Source organism: Falco cherrug, chromosome 6, assembly GCF_023634085.1.
Source record: "Falco cherrug isolate bFalChe1 chromosome 6, bFalChe1.pri, whole genome shotgun sequence".
Classification (NCBI taxonomy): Eukaryota; Metazoa; Chordata; class Aves; order Falconiformes; family Falconidae; genus Falco; species Falco cherrug.
In genome coordinates, this window is record NC_073702.1 from 58,295,944 (window position 1) to 58,314,171 (window position 18,228).

The window sequence follows — 18,228 nt, forward strand, 5'->3', positions numbered from 1 at the left end:
GCTGCAGTCATCCTTCAGTCAGTCTCAGTTCTGAAACTTCCTCACATGAGCCCTATCACGAGCAACCTCCTCTCTCACGCTTCCCTTGCTGTTCTCAGCCTCTGTCTTTCTTCCACAACCCTTGTTTTTTCCAGCCACACCTAGTAGCTCTCTGTCCTAGACTTGAGCTTCTGCTGCCATTCTGCTCTGTTGAAGATAGCTTCATCGGTATCCTCTCACCACCACTGACCACTTCAGTCCTGGATCAGCATAGATAGGATGCTTCAGTTCCAGTGCTAAGTCATCTGAACTTCTCAAGTCTCTCTTCCCCATGCAAACAACAGAAACTAATTTCTTGATTCTGACCTGAACCAGTGTCTGGGGCTACCCTCAGTGTCTGGGGCTACCCTCACAGACCACGTCTCTAATTTGCTTTAGTCTTCAGCTCAGAAAAGGGAGGAATAAAAAACTGAATACATTAGGAAGAAGACAGGCTTTTTGACGCAGAAGAGATCTCAACTCTTTCCATCTATTGAAAATGTAAACAAAAAACTGTCCCTGTGATCTATACCCTAAATAATTTACCATCCACAATTTCAAGCAACTGTGCAGCAAAGTATGCAGGCAAAGTTCCCAAGACTTTGTTGTTCTTAGTCTTTTTTTTTTTTTTTAATGTGTCTGTCCCCATTTCCCTTCAAACCACCAGAGTTCTCTATTAGATTTCAAACAGAGTAAAAGGTCTCTTAAAACAAGTTTAATGAAAACAGTCAGTTGTTAGAGAAGATTTAAAGTGATTTCATAGACAGAATGCTAGATGAGCTAGCTCATCCTTGTACAAGGTATGAAAGAAACCAAATAGGGAAGAAGAATAATTCAGAAAATCTGTTCTACAACAGGCAAAAAAAGTTCAAGTTCGTCCTTCTGGGTACCAGCGCATCCATTGTACCAAAGCACACCTTCTGGGAGGTTCCCACAGCACCTTACCCAGGAAGAGTTCAGCACAACCTCAGGAGGAACTGTAATATTAACTTGATTCAAGGAAGTCAGCCAACCACAAGACACAAAACCATAAGAAATTAGGCTATCAGCATTTTCCTACTCCTAAGACAACTTGTTAGTTTTGCAGTCTCCAAGGAGAACAGGAACCTGCAGCAAAATTCACTCCAATATACATAAGAATTGGTAACGATTTTGGTAGCAAAACATCTCCTGTTGATAGTATTGCTGACCCCAAAATATTCTCCCACCTTCTACTCCATGCAGGAAGCACTGCCTCCTCCCAACCTTCCCTGTAAGGTCCTTTCAACTAGGCAGCCTGGGAAATGTACCTTTCAGACATTGGTTATATATGCACAAAGTACAGAAGCATAATAGCATACAAGAGCTCAGTGGGATTGTTGGTATGTCTTGAATTAACCACATGAGTAATTCTTTAAGAATCAAGGAACAAGGTAGGATCCTATTTACTGTGTTTAATCTAGCTACACATTTTGTTAAACACACTTGTTGCTAGCTAGGGCCTGGCGGCCGGAAGATCTCGCACTGTACGGAAACACAGGGCCCCCCTCCAGGTAGCCAACAGCTTTTAGTTTATGATGTGAGCAGACGGAAGTGACATTGTAAACCTAGGCTATATAGTGTCGCGTCGTTCAGCAATAAACGCCATTTGCCATCCACCACATTGGTGTCTGTGAGCTAATGGACCGTGCGGCCAGGGGTCGGCCGCCGTGCCGTTCCTGAACCAGGTCACAGCATGCCCGTGAAGGCAACACACACTTAATGTAATAATTCATGGAAACACACACAATGATAAGTTGACTCAGCTAAATGGTTAGACCCGAGACCTAGAATCTAAGTATTTCTCTATATTACACAGAACAGCACCAGATTCAGGCACCTAAAAGGCAGAATTTTACAGTAACACTGCGTTTTTATACTTTACCATGTACATTCAATTCCAACAACTACGTACTTCACCCAGGAAAAAAAGAAACCTGGACTTCAGCAATGCAGACATTCATTTGTGTGCATGTACAGACACACAGTTTATACCTGCAGTTCCTGGAGCTGAGCATGTAACAACAGCTCTTCCTCTTGGTTGCACACTTTCTCCTTTAGGACTGAACGAACTTAACTGGTTTCCCATTCACCTGGAATGAAATGTATCTACATACTATATACCTACATAGATAACTATATATCTACACATGGTCATAATCTACCCATAATTATATAAATAACCTGTAACTTCTGACAGGAACTAAATGTCATTTTGATCAGATGTCCAAGGCAAATCTTTCAATTGGAATATGAGAGCTTTTACAGTGCACCTCAGTTTCCACTGGCTCACCTCTAGGCAAACCCCATCTTTTCCTTTAAATATAGGCTATCTTAAATAATAGTATTCAAATAACCATTAGCTGCTCATTAAAATCTGCTTGTTGGGAAGTCACGAATCTGGTCAAGTAACATTTCAAGGCTCTGTTTTCCCAATAGCTCACTGAAAATATAGGGAAGCTATAAAATTAATTTAAACCATTCTTTCTCCTAACTTAGAGAATTAGGGAAAATATTTATTACTTACTAACTCTTAGTTGAGGCTCCTTCTGACAAAATATAGGGAGCATAAAATTTCAACGTGAAACATGTATGGTTTTATACAACCTTATATTCCTACAATGTATTCCACTAAGAATATACTCATGTGTAACTCATTTATCGTCCACAAACAGGCATAGTGATTGTTTGGACACATCATACTTCAAAAGAAAAAACAAAAGCCCCCATAAAGTATGGAAAAGCATATAGGAGGTATAAATTAGTGCAAAGAGCTGTTTGGCTTTTACTTTAAAGAAAGTTTTAGTATAATTAGATAAAATATGCAGGAAACTTTAGAAGTATGGGATTATCAGTAATTTGGAACTGCAAGTCATACACAAGGATCTGACGCAAAACAACTGAGCAGACAATTCTTTGTATTAGGATACTTATACAGAAAAAGTAGGAGGTGGATAGCTGGGGGAACACATTTAACGCAATCTTCTGAAACAGTCAAATGACAAGATAATACAACAACTGTACAAAGAGTTACAGTATGCTGAAACACTTCACAGGCATTTTTGATTTTTTTCCCAAAGTTCATGGCTGCGGCTAAGACTAGTAACCCAAATTCTACATTCTGTTGTTAAATCTAATTTAAAGCAAGAAACTGTTTCAGCATTGATCTGTACCTGTGCATATGTTTGTTACTGGAATTGTAGCGACAACAAATAAAATAAGCCACTTAGAAACTACAGAATCTGTAACTGTTCCACAAAATCTAAATTAACCAAACAATACAATGACAAAATTCAAGCTGTATTTTCAGACTCATTCAGGTATCTGAAGATCAACTGGATGAAGTTGTTCTAATTAATGTTTTTTATGCATTTCCTCCATATTCATCTCAGAGCCACGATCTAGTCTTGTATCAGGTTAATTCTTCCATGTTGACCGTGTTAAGAAAAAAAAAACACAAAACAAAAAACCCAACAAAAAAAAAAGCCCACACTATTGGTAGTGATATCTGTTGAATTAACCACAATGACAGCAAAATTAAAGGCAAGAACACAAAATTTCTGCTCATGTACATTTTCTGACATTCATTTCAGGAAAATATGATGATCCTTTATTCTAACAAAACACTGAAGAATTGAAGCTCTTTTACTGCTCTATTTTTTTGTTTTTCAACCAACTAAAAATAGCGTACCTACCTTGTTATCTAGTATTCATATCAAATAGTGAGAAAACATCTCCTAATTATATAACCCTTCCAGTAAGCAAAATGATATTACAGCTTCTTTTGCCATGTAATTGCAGTGTAGCTAACAGCCATAGCAAGGTATGTAGAACTGTTTCTTATTTAAAACTGGATAACACTTGTTTACAAATTTAAATTGCAATTAAGTCTTCAAAGGGATGAAATGGTAAGTAGAACAAAGGAACTGTCCAGACACTGCATTAGTGCCTTTGATCTTCTTTATAATGTCCTGATGCCAGATACAGAGATTAAAGAGGACTAGAAGCATGTACAGTAAATAACTAAATGGATCAGAAAAAACTATTAAAAATTGCAAGGATTTCCAGTACCATTTTTTCTGCTCCGAAGTTATGGGAGGATCTAAACAAGAAAGTATGCTTTCATTTAATCCACCTAGAAAACAAACTACTTGAAGGAAGATCTTCCCTTCTGTGTTTGGTTCTAACTGGACAACTCAGCTGCTTGAACCTAGCAATAACCATAGAGCCTGCCTTTCTCCTAGAAGGCTTAGAACTCAGAACAGAAAGAAGGTTGATTTTGAAGCTGTGATGGAAAAATAAAGGCAGAGGCTGGGTTCATCTTGGTTCAGAGCAGGAAGAACTTAAGATGCACAGGTCATGTAGATCAAAAGTGTAAACATTAAACAAAACCGTAGAATCTACTTCCTGCAGCCATGGGGGCTTAATCTTCTTTGAGTACAGTCTTTGGAAGAGAGATATGGATGGGCAAGTGTCTTTATTTCCTCTCTCCACTGGGCTTTGAGCCAGGCATGGCGTCAAGGAGCGGGAGGGAGTACAGCTTTCGGGTGTTCAAGAGCTCTAGGCATAGCCTACCATCTCAGAGTAAGTGTCCCCAGCCATCCTGGAGCAGCTCATTACAGACTTTACTAGAGCTTTCCATTTCATCTCTTAACCCCTGCAAAATCAGGCATTAATAAATCTATGCATAGCTATGAGATAGATTGGCAGGTTTCCAAACAAATGAACACTTTAATTTGAAGCTCCTGGATAAACAGCCAGTTGTAGTATGCCAATTCTTTTCTCTGTTCTAGCAAAATATAAAGAAATTAATCATACATTGAGAATCTCTCTTAGGTTATTTTTCCCCCAGAAGCCATTGACACAGCTGCCAATCTGCCAGTGAAGAGACAATTTACATTCGAATAACTAGCATAAAACTGACTCCACAGCCTGACCCACTGCACAGAGAAGCCATGCACATTGGTAAGTAGTTTGATAATCATCCCACAGAGAGAAGTGCAATGGATAAAAGTGAGAACGGGAATCATAGTAAAAAAAAATAATTTAAAAAAAAAATATCACTTACTAAAAACAGGTACCAAGCTGCAAACTGAGAACTGATCTTCCATATGAAATAACTATCTGAAATGTCCAGAAATGACATTTTGCATTTTATCCAATAGCTAGTTCTAGTTGTATAAAATAATAATCCCGCCTGCCTAGGGAAGACAAGGGCGACATTGCTTTCTAAGCTGTAGCTATGGAAATACAAAGCAATTGTTGTGAAATGTAACAGTTTAAAGACAGCAGATGCTTCTTTCTATTATGTCAATACTGAAAGTAATGACAGTATTGTACCACTTACTGTGCTTTCTATTGATCATTCTGCACAACTTTCTGTGAGGTCAAGAAAAAGATGCCACAAGGGAAAGGGTTATCATTTCTTTTTCTTTCTTTAGGCAGAACAGAAAAAAAGAAAAAAGATGAAGTCACGATGAAATAATAGGGAATGAGAAAGTGGATGACACTGAGTCACAAAAGAGACTTGTTCTCTACAAATAAGGTACTCTAGAAACTGCAGCAGACCGCATAAAACAATGAAGGAATAAAGCATATAAAATCAGACCAGAGAAAAGCAATGTAGGGGTAGATATGAGCTATGATATGGAAATGCTGGAAGTCAGAGGTGGAAGTTGTCAGTCACATTTCTTAAACCCACCCTTTCATACTAAAAATACACAAAGGTACATTTTTCTAATCTCAGAATAGACAGGCACCTTGGGTCTCATCCTCAGCTGGTAGAAGTGACTGTGATTCCATCAATTGTAATTAAGCTCACACATCTGCTTCACTGAATCAAAATCACAGAAACTTAATGGCAGGATTTAATAATCTTTCTCTCCTAAGAAAGGATTGGTTTATTGTACCTTTCTAAAGCCAGGTGCAAAAGAATATCACTAGATAGCAATCTAACTGCAGTATAATTAAACTCACAAGCCTCTTCAATTAAATTCCAACAAAGTATCTGTGCTGCAAGAAATGATAAAATTATAATTTTTTAATTAAAAAATGAATTCTTCAAGTAGCTATAATTTGCATCCTTTAGATCACAAAAAACATAATTAACAATATCTTTATAAGTCTAATTTAAAAACAAGCAAAATCTTGCTGCAGCCAGCAGGTTGCTTGCTTTCCCCACACCCCCATCCAGCTTAGATACTGCAAATTTTCTAGGGAAAATACACGGGAAACAATCATAACTGGGTACATGACAGATTCTTTATTCGCTTCAGGCTCAAATTCATTATTCCCATTCCTTTAATACAAATTAAGTGTCTTGGTATTGTTACATATACTAAAATACACACTTAGTAATGCTGACAGAGAAGGGACATACTATCCTCCCCCTTTACCTGCTCAATCTCTGATATTGGGACAGTAAAGATGACAGTTTTTAAGGACCAGGACTACCTTTTTGCATGCTGCTTGGCACAAAGTTTTATAGGCAGCATCATAATTATAAATTAACAACAATAAATCAGTAAGTTTAGATACAGGCACAGTTCCTGTCCCCAGAGTTTTTCTTAAGATTACGTTACACTATGTAAGAGCTCACGGTCTGCAAGAGGCAGTGAATCAACATGCAAGAGCTCACGGTCTGCAAGAGGCAGTGAATCAACATGCTCCTCAAAGCAGGCATGTCTTACATCCTCCCCCCCCCCCCCATTTTTTAAGTACCATCTGCTTCAGTTTCCAATACCCCTTAACCCCTTCGTAATGAAGAACTAGTTACTTTTCATCAGCGCACTCCTAAGCAGGAGCTGGGTGTCTTCTGACAGTGTAGGCTTCCTCCAGGCCTCGCTAAACAAACCTGACCTACTCTTGGATGCATCTACCTGCAACACAATTGCATTCTCATTTAAAACCAACAAAATAGAGCTCATTTATATGAACATTATTTGAAAATAACCCCTTTTACCAGAGACAAAGGTCATGTACTCCCTTGCACAAGCCCTTTAAGACAAAACAAATTATTATTTGTTAAAACAAATACTCCAAATATATTGAAAAGCAGCTCTAACCTGTGCCACCTTGCTTCTTGCAAATGCACTACCTCATGGCTAGGCAGTCACTGCGGTGCTGGATTACTCTGATAAACCTGGAATGTGGAGTTGGTCTGACACAAATTCCCTGGCCACAGGCCACATGAAGTACAGCTCAGTCGGAACAGCACCATCTAGCTGGGCCCGCTCAGCTCAAAAGTTGCCTTTGTTTTTCCTCCAGGTTTTCTTTGCCAGCACCATGAACTGTGAAATTAGGTATTTATTATTCTGCTGTCAATGTTAAACTCCATGTTAAGGCCTTCAGAGTTTTTGGCATCATTAATTTTGTGGCTTTGCCCACTCAGTGTTTTGCAGCATGCCATTGCAAAGGAATGTGCTTGCTTAGTGAGGCTGTGGGTGGAGACATCTGGGGTTTAGGGCCCTGGGTATCTGTGAAGTTCCCATAGAAACAGGTTTCTTGGCCTTTCCTACTGTTGGGTAGGGTCTGAAGACAAGAGGCATGCCTCTGCAGTTGGCCTGAGTTACACAAATGACCGTACTTCAGGAAGAGAGGCTATTTATCAGACCAGGAGACAGAGACTGGCACTTTAGCCACACTATAGTGTCTCAGTCTTTTGAGGTCCCTCAGTTGCAAGCCAAAACAGCAGTCAGTCACAGAGTGTGGTTTTTTCCTCCTTGATGATCAACAGGGAGGATAAGCCCTGAACCAAAGAGGGTCAGCTTCTCTAACAGCTGCTCTGGACACAGGATAATGGCAGGAAAATGGGTAAGCGAAGGAAGGGGTTTAGCTAAGCACATGGCACAAGTTGGTGCATCCTCGATGTTGCACCAGATCACACTCAGTGGCAAGAACACCACTCAAACCTCTGCCCTAATCCATATAGATCACTCAGCCCATTATCACGCCTACTGTAACTACAGTACCTTAAGAGGGTCTACAAGACAGCACAAGACAGTCCTTGGCTTCTCTTTGCTCTTCTACTATGGTATGTACGAAGTTTTTTCTGAGAATGTTGTTGCAGAATGGACACACTGCACTTTTCCAAAATAAACCAGTATGCCAATGCTTGCATCTCTGCCAAGAACTTCCATTCACACCTTCATCCCTACTCAGCGTAACTGTTGAAATCTTACTCTCTCTTAGCCTTCCCCTGTTATGTTAGACTATGATTTCCGTGTGCTGCATGTAACCATGACCAGAATACTGCTGCTCCCCTTTCAGGATGTCCTCATGCTCCATAGGTCTGTGCGGACCTGGACACAACTGATCAGCCTTCCAATTCCAGAGCTAGGTCTAAACCTAGTTCCCATCTTTGAACCTCTCTCAAATGGGTACGAACTATTATCATTACATACTCTTCTTTATTCCTTGTACTTAATTCAGACTTCATATATATTGCTTATTATCTAGGCTTCTCCATTTTTTGAAGCAATTTAAAACCACAAGGGAAGACATATTTTTTCCTCCACCTGTAGTATTTGACCCAGTTTCCTGACATTATCTGTTATTTAACTCTGCAAAGACCTTATTTAAATCTTCAGAATTGCATTGTGATTCAGTTTGTAAGAATGGCATTATTCAACAGCCCTTTTTTTTGTAATCATCAGGTTATTCAAGTAATCATTCCTTCTTCAGCATCATCTTTTCTTTGCTATCAAAGCTTCTGCACCACCTGACCCACAACATGACTGAAGGATTTACTCTTGCAAGACCACATGGCTTCACTGGTTCTTCAGTATTCTCATATGTACATAACAGTGTACAGCACTGGTTAGATTAATTACAAGGCAAACATCATTCTCCCTGATTATGACTTCAATTCCTTCCACCCACAACAATAAGTTAATAGCTGCCATCTGCCTATTAAAATACTTTGAGCAGAAGATAATCTTCTGTTCCTGGCATAATTGCCCCTCAGACTCTGTAATGTACGTACATTTTACTTGTGTCTAAGGGAAAATCTGGTTGTGTTTAAATACAACTATCTCTGATCACTTTTTAATGAAAATTTAGCACGCAACAACACAGCAGAGAAAGAATAAAAAGCTTGAAGCCTTCAGAAGATATTCCAACTAAACACATTCGCTCCACATCATTCTCTAAAAATACGTCAGCATTTTGTAGCGTGACTTTTGATCTACTCAGTGGAGTTAAGAATATTTTAATTAAAGTGTGAAACCTAGAAGGAGGCATTAGATAAGCACGTAAAATGCCTGAGCCAACATCAGCATGACAAGTTATTACTAAATCCACCTAAAGCACAATGAAAACAATTATCCATGGAAACTATGCAAAAGTATTTTAAAACTTTAAGTTTATGAGTAAACGTTTTGTAACCACAAACCTACACCACCTTAGTTCCAGCCAGGTGGCAAGGCGATATCCTGGTGAGGAAACTGGTGAAAGAAAAACACACGAACCAACAGGTGAACACAGAAAAATCTACTCCTTACTGAAGAAGCAAACATGGAAAGCATCACCTCCCTTCAGCCACCATTTATAAATATTTACAGAATATAAATCATACAGCCTTTCAAATCCATACCATACAGTTTTTAATTATGGTTCCCATATTTTACTTAAAATTTATAAATTAGTAACTTTAATTATTAGGCAATTTTTAAATACAACTTTAAAATGTGGCACAGGTACTAAAGAGAGACAACTTAAGTATCTGGATAGCTAAAGAGGGTGTTTCACAAATTAAAGCACAACTCAGACAGAAATCAGACTGTATAAATGGAAAGAAAAAACCAGAAAGAATGGTTCTTAAAAGACAAAGAAATAGTTTGGGCAGGATCTGGTCCTAGCAACTTCACTGATCAGCAAACAAAGGTAGCCCTTTCAGCAAGAAAGCACATGAAAATAAATTGCACTGCCTGCTACAAAAACATTTTATGCAATTACTTTTTACGGGGGAAACCAACACCACATCTATAGGCACTTTATGCTTGCATGAATATAAAAATGTTTTCAGAGTGTAATTTTGTCTCTCACACTGCCAAAAGCACCACTAGAGCCCTAGTTTCTGTGTTTTATTAAATGCTAACCTTGAGTCTGCATTTTGAGGAATCTGTTGTTGTTAAAAGCACTTTAAATTCTATTATCTTACAAAAACATTGCAAGTCTAACTTTGCCTTTAGAACAGGAAAGCTGAAAAGTGACTGCTTTCCATTACATATTTTAAGTACTTTCATTTAAAACATTTCACTGACTAGGTTCTTGGTCAACAGCAAGGATTACTGCATGCTAAGGTAAATTAGTGGTGATAGCATGACATCTTTACAAAAACCAAACCCCAGAAGACCAACAGAAGAACCCAGAAGCAAGCATTTTTCCTGACAGATCCCTTGCTTCAGAAGGAACCGACTGCACAAGGCATAGTGTTACCTTCCTTCTTCTGGAAGTGACACAGAGTGTTAGACCTTCTGAGCTTTACAGCCACTAGTTGTTTCTCTGAGCTCCCTGGACTCCCCTTCAGTGACTAGAAATGCAAAGATGTAAAAACTGCCCAAGAACTAGATCCCTGACTACATAGTTCTTAAGCATCTGAAAGCCTGTTAGTTGGACAAGAGTCTACGTGAGAGAAGCTGATGCATCTGGCCACATGAAAAACACACATGTAACCATGACTCTTCCTTATTTCCATAAACCTGTCTTTATAAATTTTACTGCCGTATTATCCTTACCTGGTTGTTGTAAAAGCCCTGGCTTCCAGCTACTAAAATTAGATGCCTTTCAGCAATCAGCCTTATATAAGAAAACTTCATGACAGATAGTGTGGAGAGAATACAGAGATTCCTAGTATTTTTATGTGACTACTCACAGCGGGAACTTTCTTGTCTGCTAAGGGATCCAATAGTGGATCCTTCACTTAACCATGCCACTAACCCCCGTCATTAATATAAACACAATATCTTTTTACTGGAATAAGTGAAAAAGAATCAAAAAGTTCAAGAAATCTTGTACAGAAGTAACTAACAAAAACAGCCTTTTAGAAGCCCTTTTTATTATTCAGAGAGTTTGTAAGTTCTACAAGCACAGAAAAGGTAAAATGTGCTAAGCAGGAGAGAAAAAATGGAATACTCTGCATTAAGACCTTTATCATCATGGTAAGATGGTACTTGAGGCAGTATCATTCCATGCGTGTTGCATTCTTGCACTGATTTTGCGCTTTCAGATAAGAAAATCTGCAGAAGGATCTTTACTGCTGATATTCTACTTCCTTTTACACAGTGAAAAAGAGCGGGAATGCCAGACAGCATAAGAGAAAGAAAAGGAGATTTAGTGCTAAAGTGCAATACAAACACTTGCTAAATGACTGTCTTTTACAGTTACTCACCTGCAACACTTACCAATGCCACAGATGTAGAAACGTAATGAGGATAGCCTAGCTAACTATTATAACTTGATTTTCATCCATGATCTCAAAGACAGCTAAGCAGCATTACATCTGTCCTACAGAATCAAACAAAATCTGCTAGTATGCCCAAGGTTTTGGAGAAGATCAGTGTGACATCTGATACTGGAATCCAGACTCGTCATTCCCCTCTCACAATTTCTCGCACATGACAGGTTTAGAGAATGCAACAGTTAAAATGCCCAGTTTAGAGAGCAGCAGACTACATTTCTAAAATTTGGCATTGCAACTGTGCATTTTTATGAGATACAAATAAAACCAGATAACATCAGCCTGTCCAGGTCTTGTATTTATATATTATCCCAAGAGGTACTTTCTGACTAGTAAGAAAGATTTTACCCTTAAAACACTTTCTGAAACGACAAACTCCAGGATTATGCTAAAACTAGCTAATAAACAATATCTACAATTCTAAATATGGCCACATAGAACATCCTTTAACCCCTCTGCAATCTTCTGCCAAGCTTGTGCCACATCCTGGACCTTCAAGCAGCATATGCCCTAAGCAAAGCAGCTCAGAAGTTCCACACATTTCTGTACTGTACTGCACAAGTCAGCAAGGCACCATCAGCATCAGCCGACTCATTTTTCCACTAGTGCACTTGAGAACACTGACAGAGAGCATGGTCAGACTGTACTTGCACTGCCTCACAGCAGGACTCATACTAGCAGTCCTGTGAACATAAGAAAGTACAGGAGAAAAAATAGAGCAAGAATTTAAAAATATGTTTTAGGATTCGAAGTGTTTGGTTTTGCATGTTCTGCATTTTATATCTTCACAGTTGTAAAACTGGCAAAGTTACAATACCTTGTAAGACTGGCTCTAGATTTTAGAGGTGGTATTTCTTTTATACCTCTTTTCCAAATCTCACTGTATTCTATTCTCAGTTTTCATGTATAACATGAAACCACTCAAATTTTCTCAGTCTCAGCAAACTGAATTGTGCTGAAAGCTGTACCGGCTCAAAAGGGTAAAACAGAAGCACTGGATTTGATTTCAGACATTTATTTGCTTAAAATCTGATATATCAAATTCATTCCATGCATGTATTTTCCCTCCCTTTAGTATAAAAGGGATGAAAGAGCAATTATGTCAAGCTCTGCACACTCATGTTAAATATTTAAGAATCCTATTATTAATTACAACCCTACCACTTTCACTTGACCTCATCTTCATGTGATCTTATTAACATGGCAGGTGAGGCTTCCATCATACAGCCAGATGTGCAGGTTTATCACTGGCAGCTTTGATTACCCCAATACTCTCTGACCCTTTGTGAAGTTCTCTCTCCTGCTTTCCACAGCAGGGCAATAGTGAGCTCCAAGGGGTACCAAGGAGACAGCACAAACCCCTGGTTAACCTGAGTGAATCTTGAATCCTCAGAAGCAGGTATGGCCAGGCACTTTCCTTGCAAAGACTGGTGGGGAGTGTAAATGCACTTCTCACAATGGAAGGAACCAGCAGCTGCTGCTAGGCAAGAAAACTAAGGTTCCCCTTGCCTCATCCTTCCCATTTTCTCATGTGTATCAACACCAACCAAAACTGTGTGCTAATGGACTTACTCAACCACAGCCATTTTCTCCTCATACAATTTCACTAAATCAGCTCCAAGCCACTAGCTTTACTCTGCCCTTAGGGGAAAGGTGAAACAGTCAGCGCTCCTGGGTAAAGCCACAAACCTCAAGCACGAGGCTAGCGGAGATGCTGCCCTCTCTATGATGACCACAGCACTGCTGCTTGCAGTAAAGTAACATCTCTGTGTGTTCCTTATCCACATCTTCCCACTGTGAGACTGACTCTTTATTCAGATTCATACTGGTACGAGTAACCCCATGAGCTGCTAGTGAGGAGAAAGAGGGAGAGAGAATGCCAACCAAGCTGCCAATGCCATGTTTTGGGCAGTCTTGTACACCGTATCACAGGCAAGACAAGACCTGCTGCCTCCCACCATGGGAGACCGCAGCCCATCTGACTGCGAGGTAACAGGTGCCACTCCGGCAGGGAGAGGGCCACTGTGCTAATGTTGTGACCTCTAACAATTTTCTTCTGATCAAAGGCTCCAGCCAAATGGCACATGCCCAGGTGTTGCCTCTCTGCTCTGTAACCTCACATGCCAGATGCAACTGGCCTGAGGATTAGAGATGGAATGTGCCAGCCTCACACAGCAGAGGAAAGCAGCGCCGTGCTGCAGGCCTGCGAGACACAGGCCTCCAGAAGCCACCGTCTAACATCTGGGCTAACCACAGCTCCCACCACAATACTTCACAGGTGCATGCATAGCCACAGCAAGGTATTATGGCTAAAATGCACAAGTAGAAAAGGATGCAGAACATTTGTCAGGAACAGCTCTGAGAAGAATTGCTAGTACAGGGAGATGCCTCAAAAACCCTTTCAGAGGCTAGAAGTGCAAGAAGCTGGTTGAGCTGCTTGGGTAGGTAAAAGGGCAAAGAGCAGAAAGCTGCACACCAAAGCTTTACCAGGGTAAGAATCAAGAGAGGATACAACAGAGAAAGGAGGATGTACAATTACAGCTGGATACAAGAAAAAGGGAGAATTAAAAGGGGAGAGATGTATTAAGAGCCAAGCTCCAGTCTTAAAAGTGAGCTTCTCAGGTGAGACAGATGAAGACATCCGTGGAACTGGCATTATTAGAAGACATTCACAGTTTTAAACTAGAAAGCAGGACTATGCAGGATAGTCAGTTAATCTGGACCTGGAATAGAATGAGTATGATGAGAGGCAAATACACAGTTCTGATCTTCCCATCTTCCAGAGAGAAATATTGTTCTTCAGACTTCCAAACTTTTAACTTTAAAAATAACTGAGAGCCACAGGAAGAAAAACAAATATGCTTTTATGCTAGGTGCTAAAAAGTCCTAAGTACAGCTGGTATGTTCCCAGAATCAGCTAGCTCTGGGACCACTAAGAGGAAGAAGTGATGAAAGAAAAAAGCACCCAGAGGTTTAAAGATACAATTTCTGTAAAGTACAATTTATGATTTTAACTACACATACAAATTTGTTTACATGGAACATCTGCTTATTTCTTTAGAAAATAATTTTAACATTAATTACTATTACTCTGTCTGGTAGACTGTCTCATCTAGTTAGCATGAATGCTGCAAGACATGTTCAATATACTTAAGCATAATAGTAATTCTGTTTCAGTCCATGAACTCCCTCTACTGCTTTAAGATAAATATCAGAGCATTTAACTTTCAGAGTCTTTGCGGCAGGGGCATATACTGTGCCTTGAACTACACAAATTCCTGATGTTAGCTGTGACCTCTATGGAGTTACACATAACAATACTTGTTTTTAGTCCACAGTTGCATTTATTTGTAAGGTTGATGCACGCTGCTACATGAAAAAAAGCTGACAAAAATTATTTTCCTGCCCTGAAGAAATCTACATTTTATACTTGCGCGTGTGTATTTCTTGAACATGAAATTGATCTACTAAGGCATAGCCTCCCTTCAGGACAACATAAAATAGCACAAAGAACACAATTATGTGGTCTTTTTGAAGAAAATTTTTAAAGTGTTGAATATAAGAAATTTGACGGTGCTTTCAAATTTATAGTTTTTACTTTGTATTTTCAATTAGAATGCAATCCCCCAGCAGAGCACACTGGAACAAAACATTCAGGATTCATTTCTCCATGGGCATCCAAAGGTCCTTAGAAGCAATGCATAAGCTCATTAAAACATATACACGTTTCTCCTGCTGCTTAAGTGGATACTTGAAGTGAGGGGTTTTTCCAGGCAAATTGCTACTGTTTTCTTAGTAACCTCCTATAACCATGCTCTGCAAATTGCATAGTGGGATAAAAAAATTCAGATTTCTAGCCAGTACTTAGATGTACTTAACTGAATTCAACTGCAGTAGACACACACAAGTTAAATTCTTTCTGCCAGCCACGCTCCATAACTGCAGTAGCACGCACTGAATTAAGTCTAGAAGGAAAGAGGGACATTTTGGAACAAAGGTTCGCTGGCATGCACAAAAATCTTAGCTTGTACTGCTAGCATATCGAAGAAAGATGTTTTTAGGTAATGGAAGACTGTTCTGAAAAACTGGAGAAATAAAACACACAGGTGAGAAATAGAAGAGTGACTTAAGAACTGAGTATAGTCTTGAAAAGTCTCACATTTGTCTGTCAACTAAGATTACCAAAAAAAGCTGCTGAGCTCCTGCACTGCATGCAGAAAACTGAAGGGCTAAGAATTCCTTACCAAATAAAACTAAGCAATACAAAATGCTTTTATATTCTCTCACTAGCCAATAGACATTCATCCAAAGACAACTTTAATAAAGACCTATGGCAGTAACAGAGTTGCTGACAAAAACATACATTAGCAAAACATTTATTGGCTTGAATTTTAGCATGCACTAAGAACATGTTTACTGATCTTACTAGTCAAGGAAGCTAAAAAATTCACATGGACATGTACTAATATCTGGCTAACTGGAATCAGATACTGTTTTCCATTGGTTCTACAAAATAAGAAATTATCAAATACTTTACCATATGAAGTTCCTGTTTAAAGAATGCAAGCTCCCACTGTAGTATCTGTACAGATGTATTCAGAAAATTAAATAAGTCTTATACTATAATCTTAATACTAACTTTTGAAAACTCCAGGAACTGAACCGCAGATCTATTTATTTTGCCAATCAATTTCAGCTATGTATCCATTAGGACAGCACATACACTACACTTTTGCCCGAAAAGCTTTCTCCTTCGCAAGTATCATGACCTCAAATTTCCCATTGTATTCCTTTACATGCAACGAACATTTGCTTCTTTTACATGTATTTGTTTAAGATGGTTTTTAACTACTCCAGAAGGCTATTTTGTCAGTTAATTTCCATAAGCATGTCTCCCCCTTATTTCATCTCCCTGTTTTGTAGATGACATAAAATGGGTTCAAAACATTCTGCTTTTGCAGAAATATTTGTATCACCTGCTTAGTACTGCTGACTTACAGACATGCGTGGTGAAGTAGTAAGGTTCTTCAGAAAACAGAAGTAAGACCACACAGGTGAGCAAGAGCTGTGTATGCTAAATACCTTAGGTTGACTCAGACATCACCTCAACTTCGCATGAAAAGTTTATTCTGTTCTTTGAAGGCCAATTAACTCAACCCAGAGAAAGATATGAATGGCTAACTTCATTATAACGGTTGCAATCGGAAAGGAAAATGCTCACTTTAATGAACGCCGTGTTTGCAAAAGTGTAGAAATGCTTTAGCACGTCCAGTTTGAGGCTGGTGTCGGTGCGGAGCTCCGCTGGAAGCGCAGCCGCAGGGCCCCGTTCCCGCGGGCCGGCCGCCGCCCGGGGCTCGAGCTGCGATGCCGGCGGTGCCCGCACCCTGCGCTCCCCGGGCGGCACCGGGGCGATGGCGGGGGGGCCGGCAGCCACGCCGCCCTCGGGCAGCCGGGCAGGGCACGCAGGCACCCGGAGCTGCTCGCACAGCCCGCGGAACCCCCAGCCCCTCACCGCGCTTAACTTCACGCGAAGTCGTAGCCCGGCTACTCGGCCTTGAAACGTTTGGAACCGGCAGCAGGAGCGAAGGGCCGTCACCATGCCCACCGCGCGGTGAGCGAGGGGCGCCGAAGGGAGCCCGGGCCGGGATGGAGGACGGGGCGCACGGCCAGGACGCTGCGCGGGCCGGGCCATGCCGAGCTCCCCGGCGGAGCCCGGGGCCGCGACCGCCAGCGGGGTGCCGGGAGCCTCCCGCGGGTCTCTCGCTCCGCTCCCCTCACCGGCCCCTGCCCCGAGGTCGCCCTCCGGCTCTCCCGGCCGCGGGGCGCCTCCCGCGCTGTCCCCCGCGGGCTCGCCCCCCCCCCAGGGGCAAGCGGCAACCCCGGCGGCGGAAGGGACGGGACCCCCGCACCGCGCCGCCCCGGAGGGCTCTGCCCCGACGCGACTCACCCTGCGCCTGCGGCTCCATGGCGAGGGGGCTCCGCCGTCCGCCGAAGCCGCCCCGCGCGGCCGGACCCACGGCTCTTGCAGCGCTGACAGCCGGCGCCAGGCGGCCGCTGCCGCTCCCCTCCCCCGCGGCGGCCGGGCGGAGCTGGCGGCGCCATCTGCCGGCCAGGCGCGGGCAGCGCAGCGCCGCTCACCTAGGGCCGCCCCTTGCCTCAGCGGCGGAGCCGGCCCTGCTGAGGGGCAGCGGGCGGTGCGACCCCCGCGGTAACGAGCTCTGGCGGGGCGGGGCGGGGGGTGACCGCGGAGAAGAGCCCTTGGGGGTGCAGAGCCCCGGCTGACTTGCTGCGCTTCCACCCTCGGGGTGGCAGTCCCCCCGGGCGGGCTGGGAGCGGTCCCTTTGGTGCCTGCGCGCCCCGCCGGGTGGGGGTCGCACCTCAGCGACGCAGCAGGAGGAACGTGCCCCCAGGGAGTGCGGGCAAGGGGCGCCCCTCTTCAGCGCCCTTCCCCTGCCGGCTGGCTGACCGTACGGTTTCCTGCTTCTTTTAATATCAAAGTCTGATCTTAAATACGGGACTCGGAGGCAAGCGTACAAGCAAAGCCGCCAGCTTAAGGATCAAAAGCAGCAAGGGCCAGAGACCACCTCCCTTCAGAAACCTGTGGTGTCCCAAGGACCAAACCTTGTGTCTGCGCCTGGGCCGACCCCTCAGCTCCGAAGCTGCCCTGGCCAGCACGCAGCTTTCCCTCGCCGCAGTTGTTCTTCACCAGCTCCCCTTTGTCCCCGCTGAGGGGG

General features: G+C 42.0%; 1 protein-coding gene across 2 annotated transcripts in view; it reads right to left on the reverse strand.

The window, feature by feature from the left end:
• Positions 1 to 17,564, reverse strand: part of TPD52L1 (TPD52 like 1) — a 60,278-nt gene extending 42,714 nt beyond the window's left edge. For both annotated transcript variants that reach the window (XM_055714109.1, XM_055714108.1), the window contains exon 1: positions 17,442 to 17,564. In XM_055714109.1, the coding sequence (XP_055570084.1) occupies positions 17,442 to 17,460 (19 nt within the window). In that variant the 5' untranslated portion in view covers positions 17,461 to 17,564. The remainder of the gene's footprint in view (positions 1 to 17,441) is intronic.
• Positions 17,565 to 18,228: the final 664 nt, after the last annotated feature.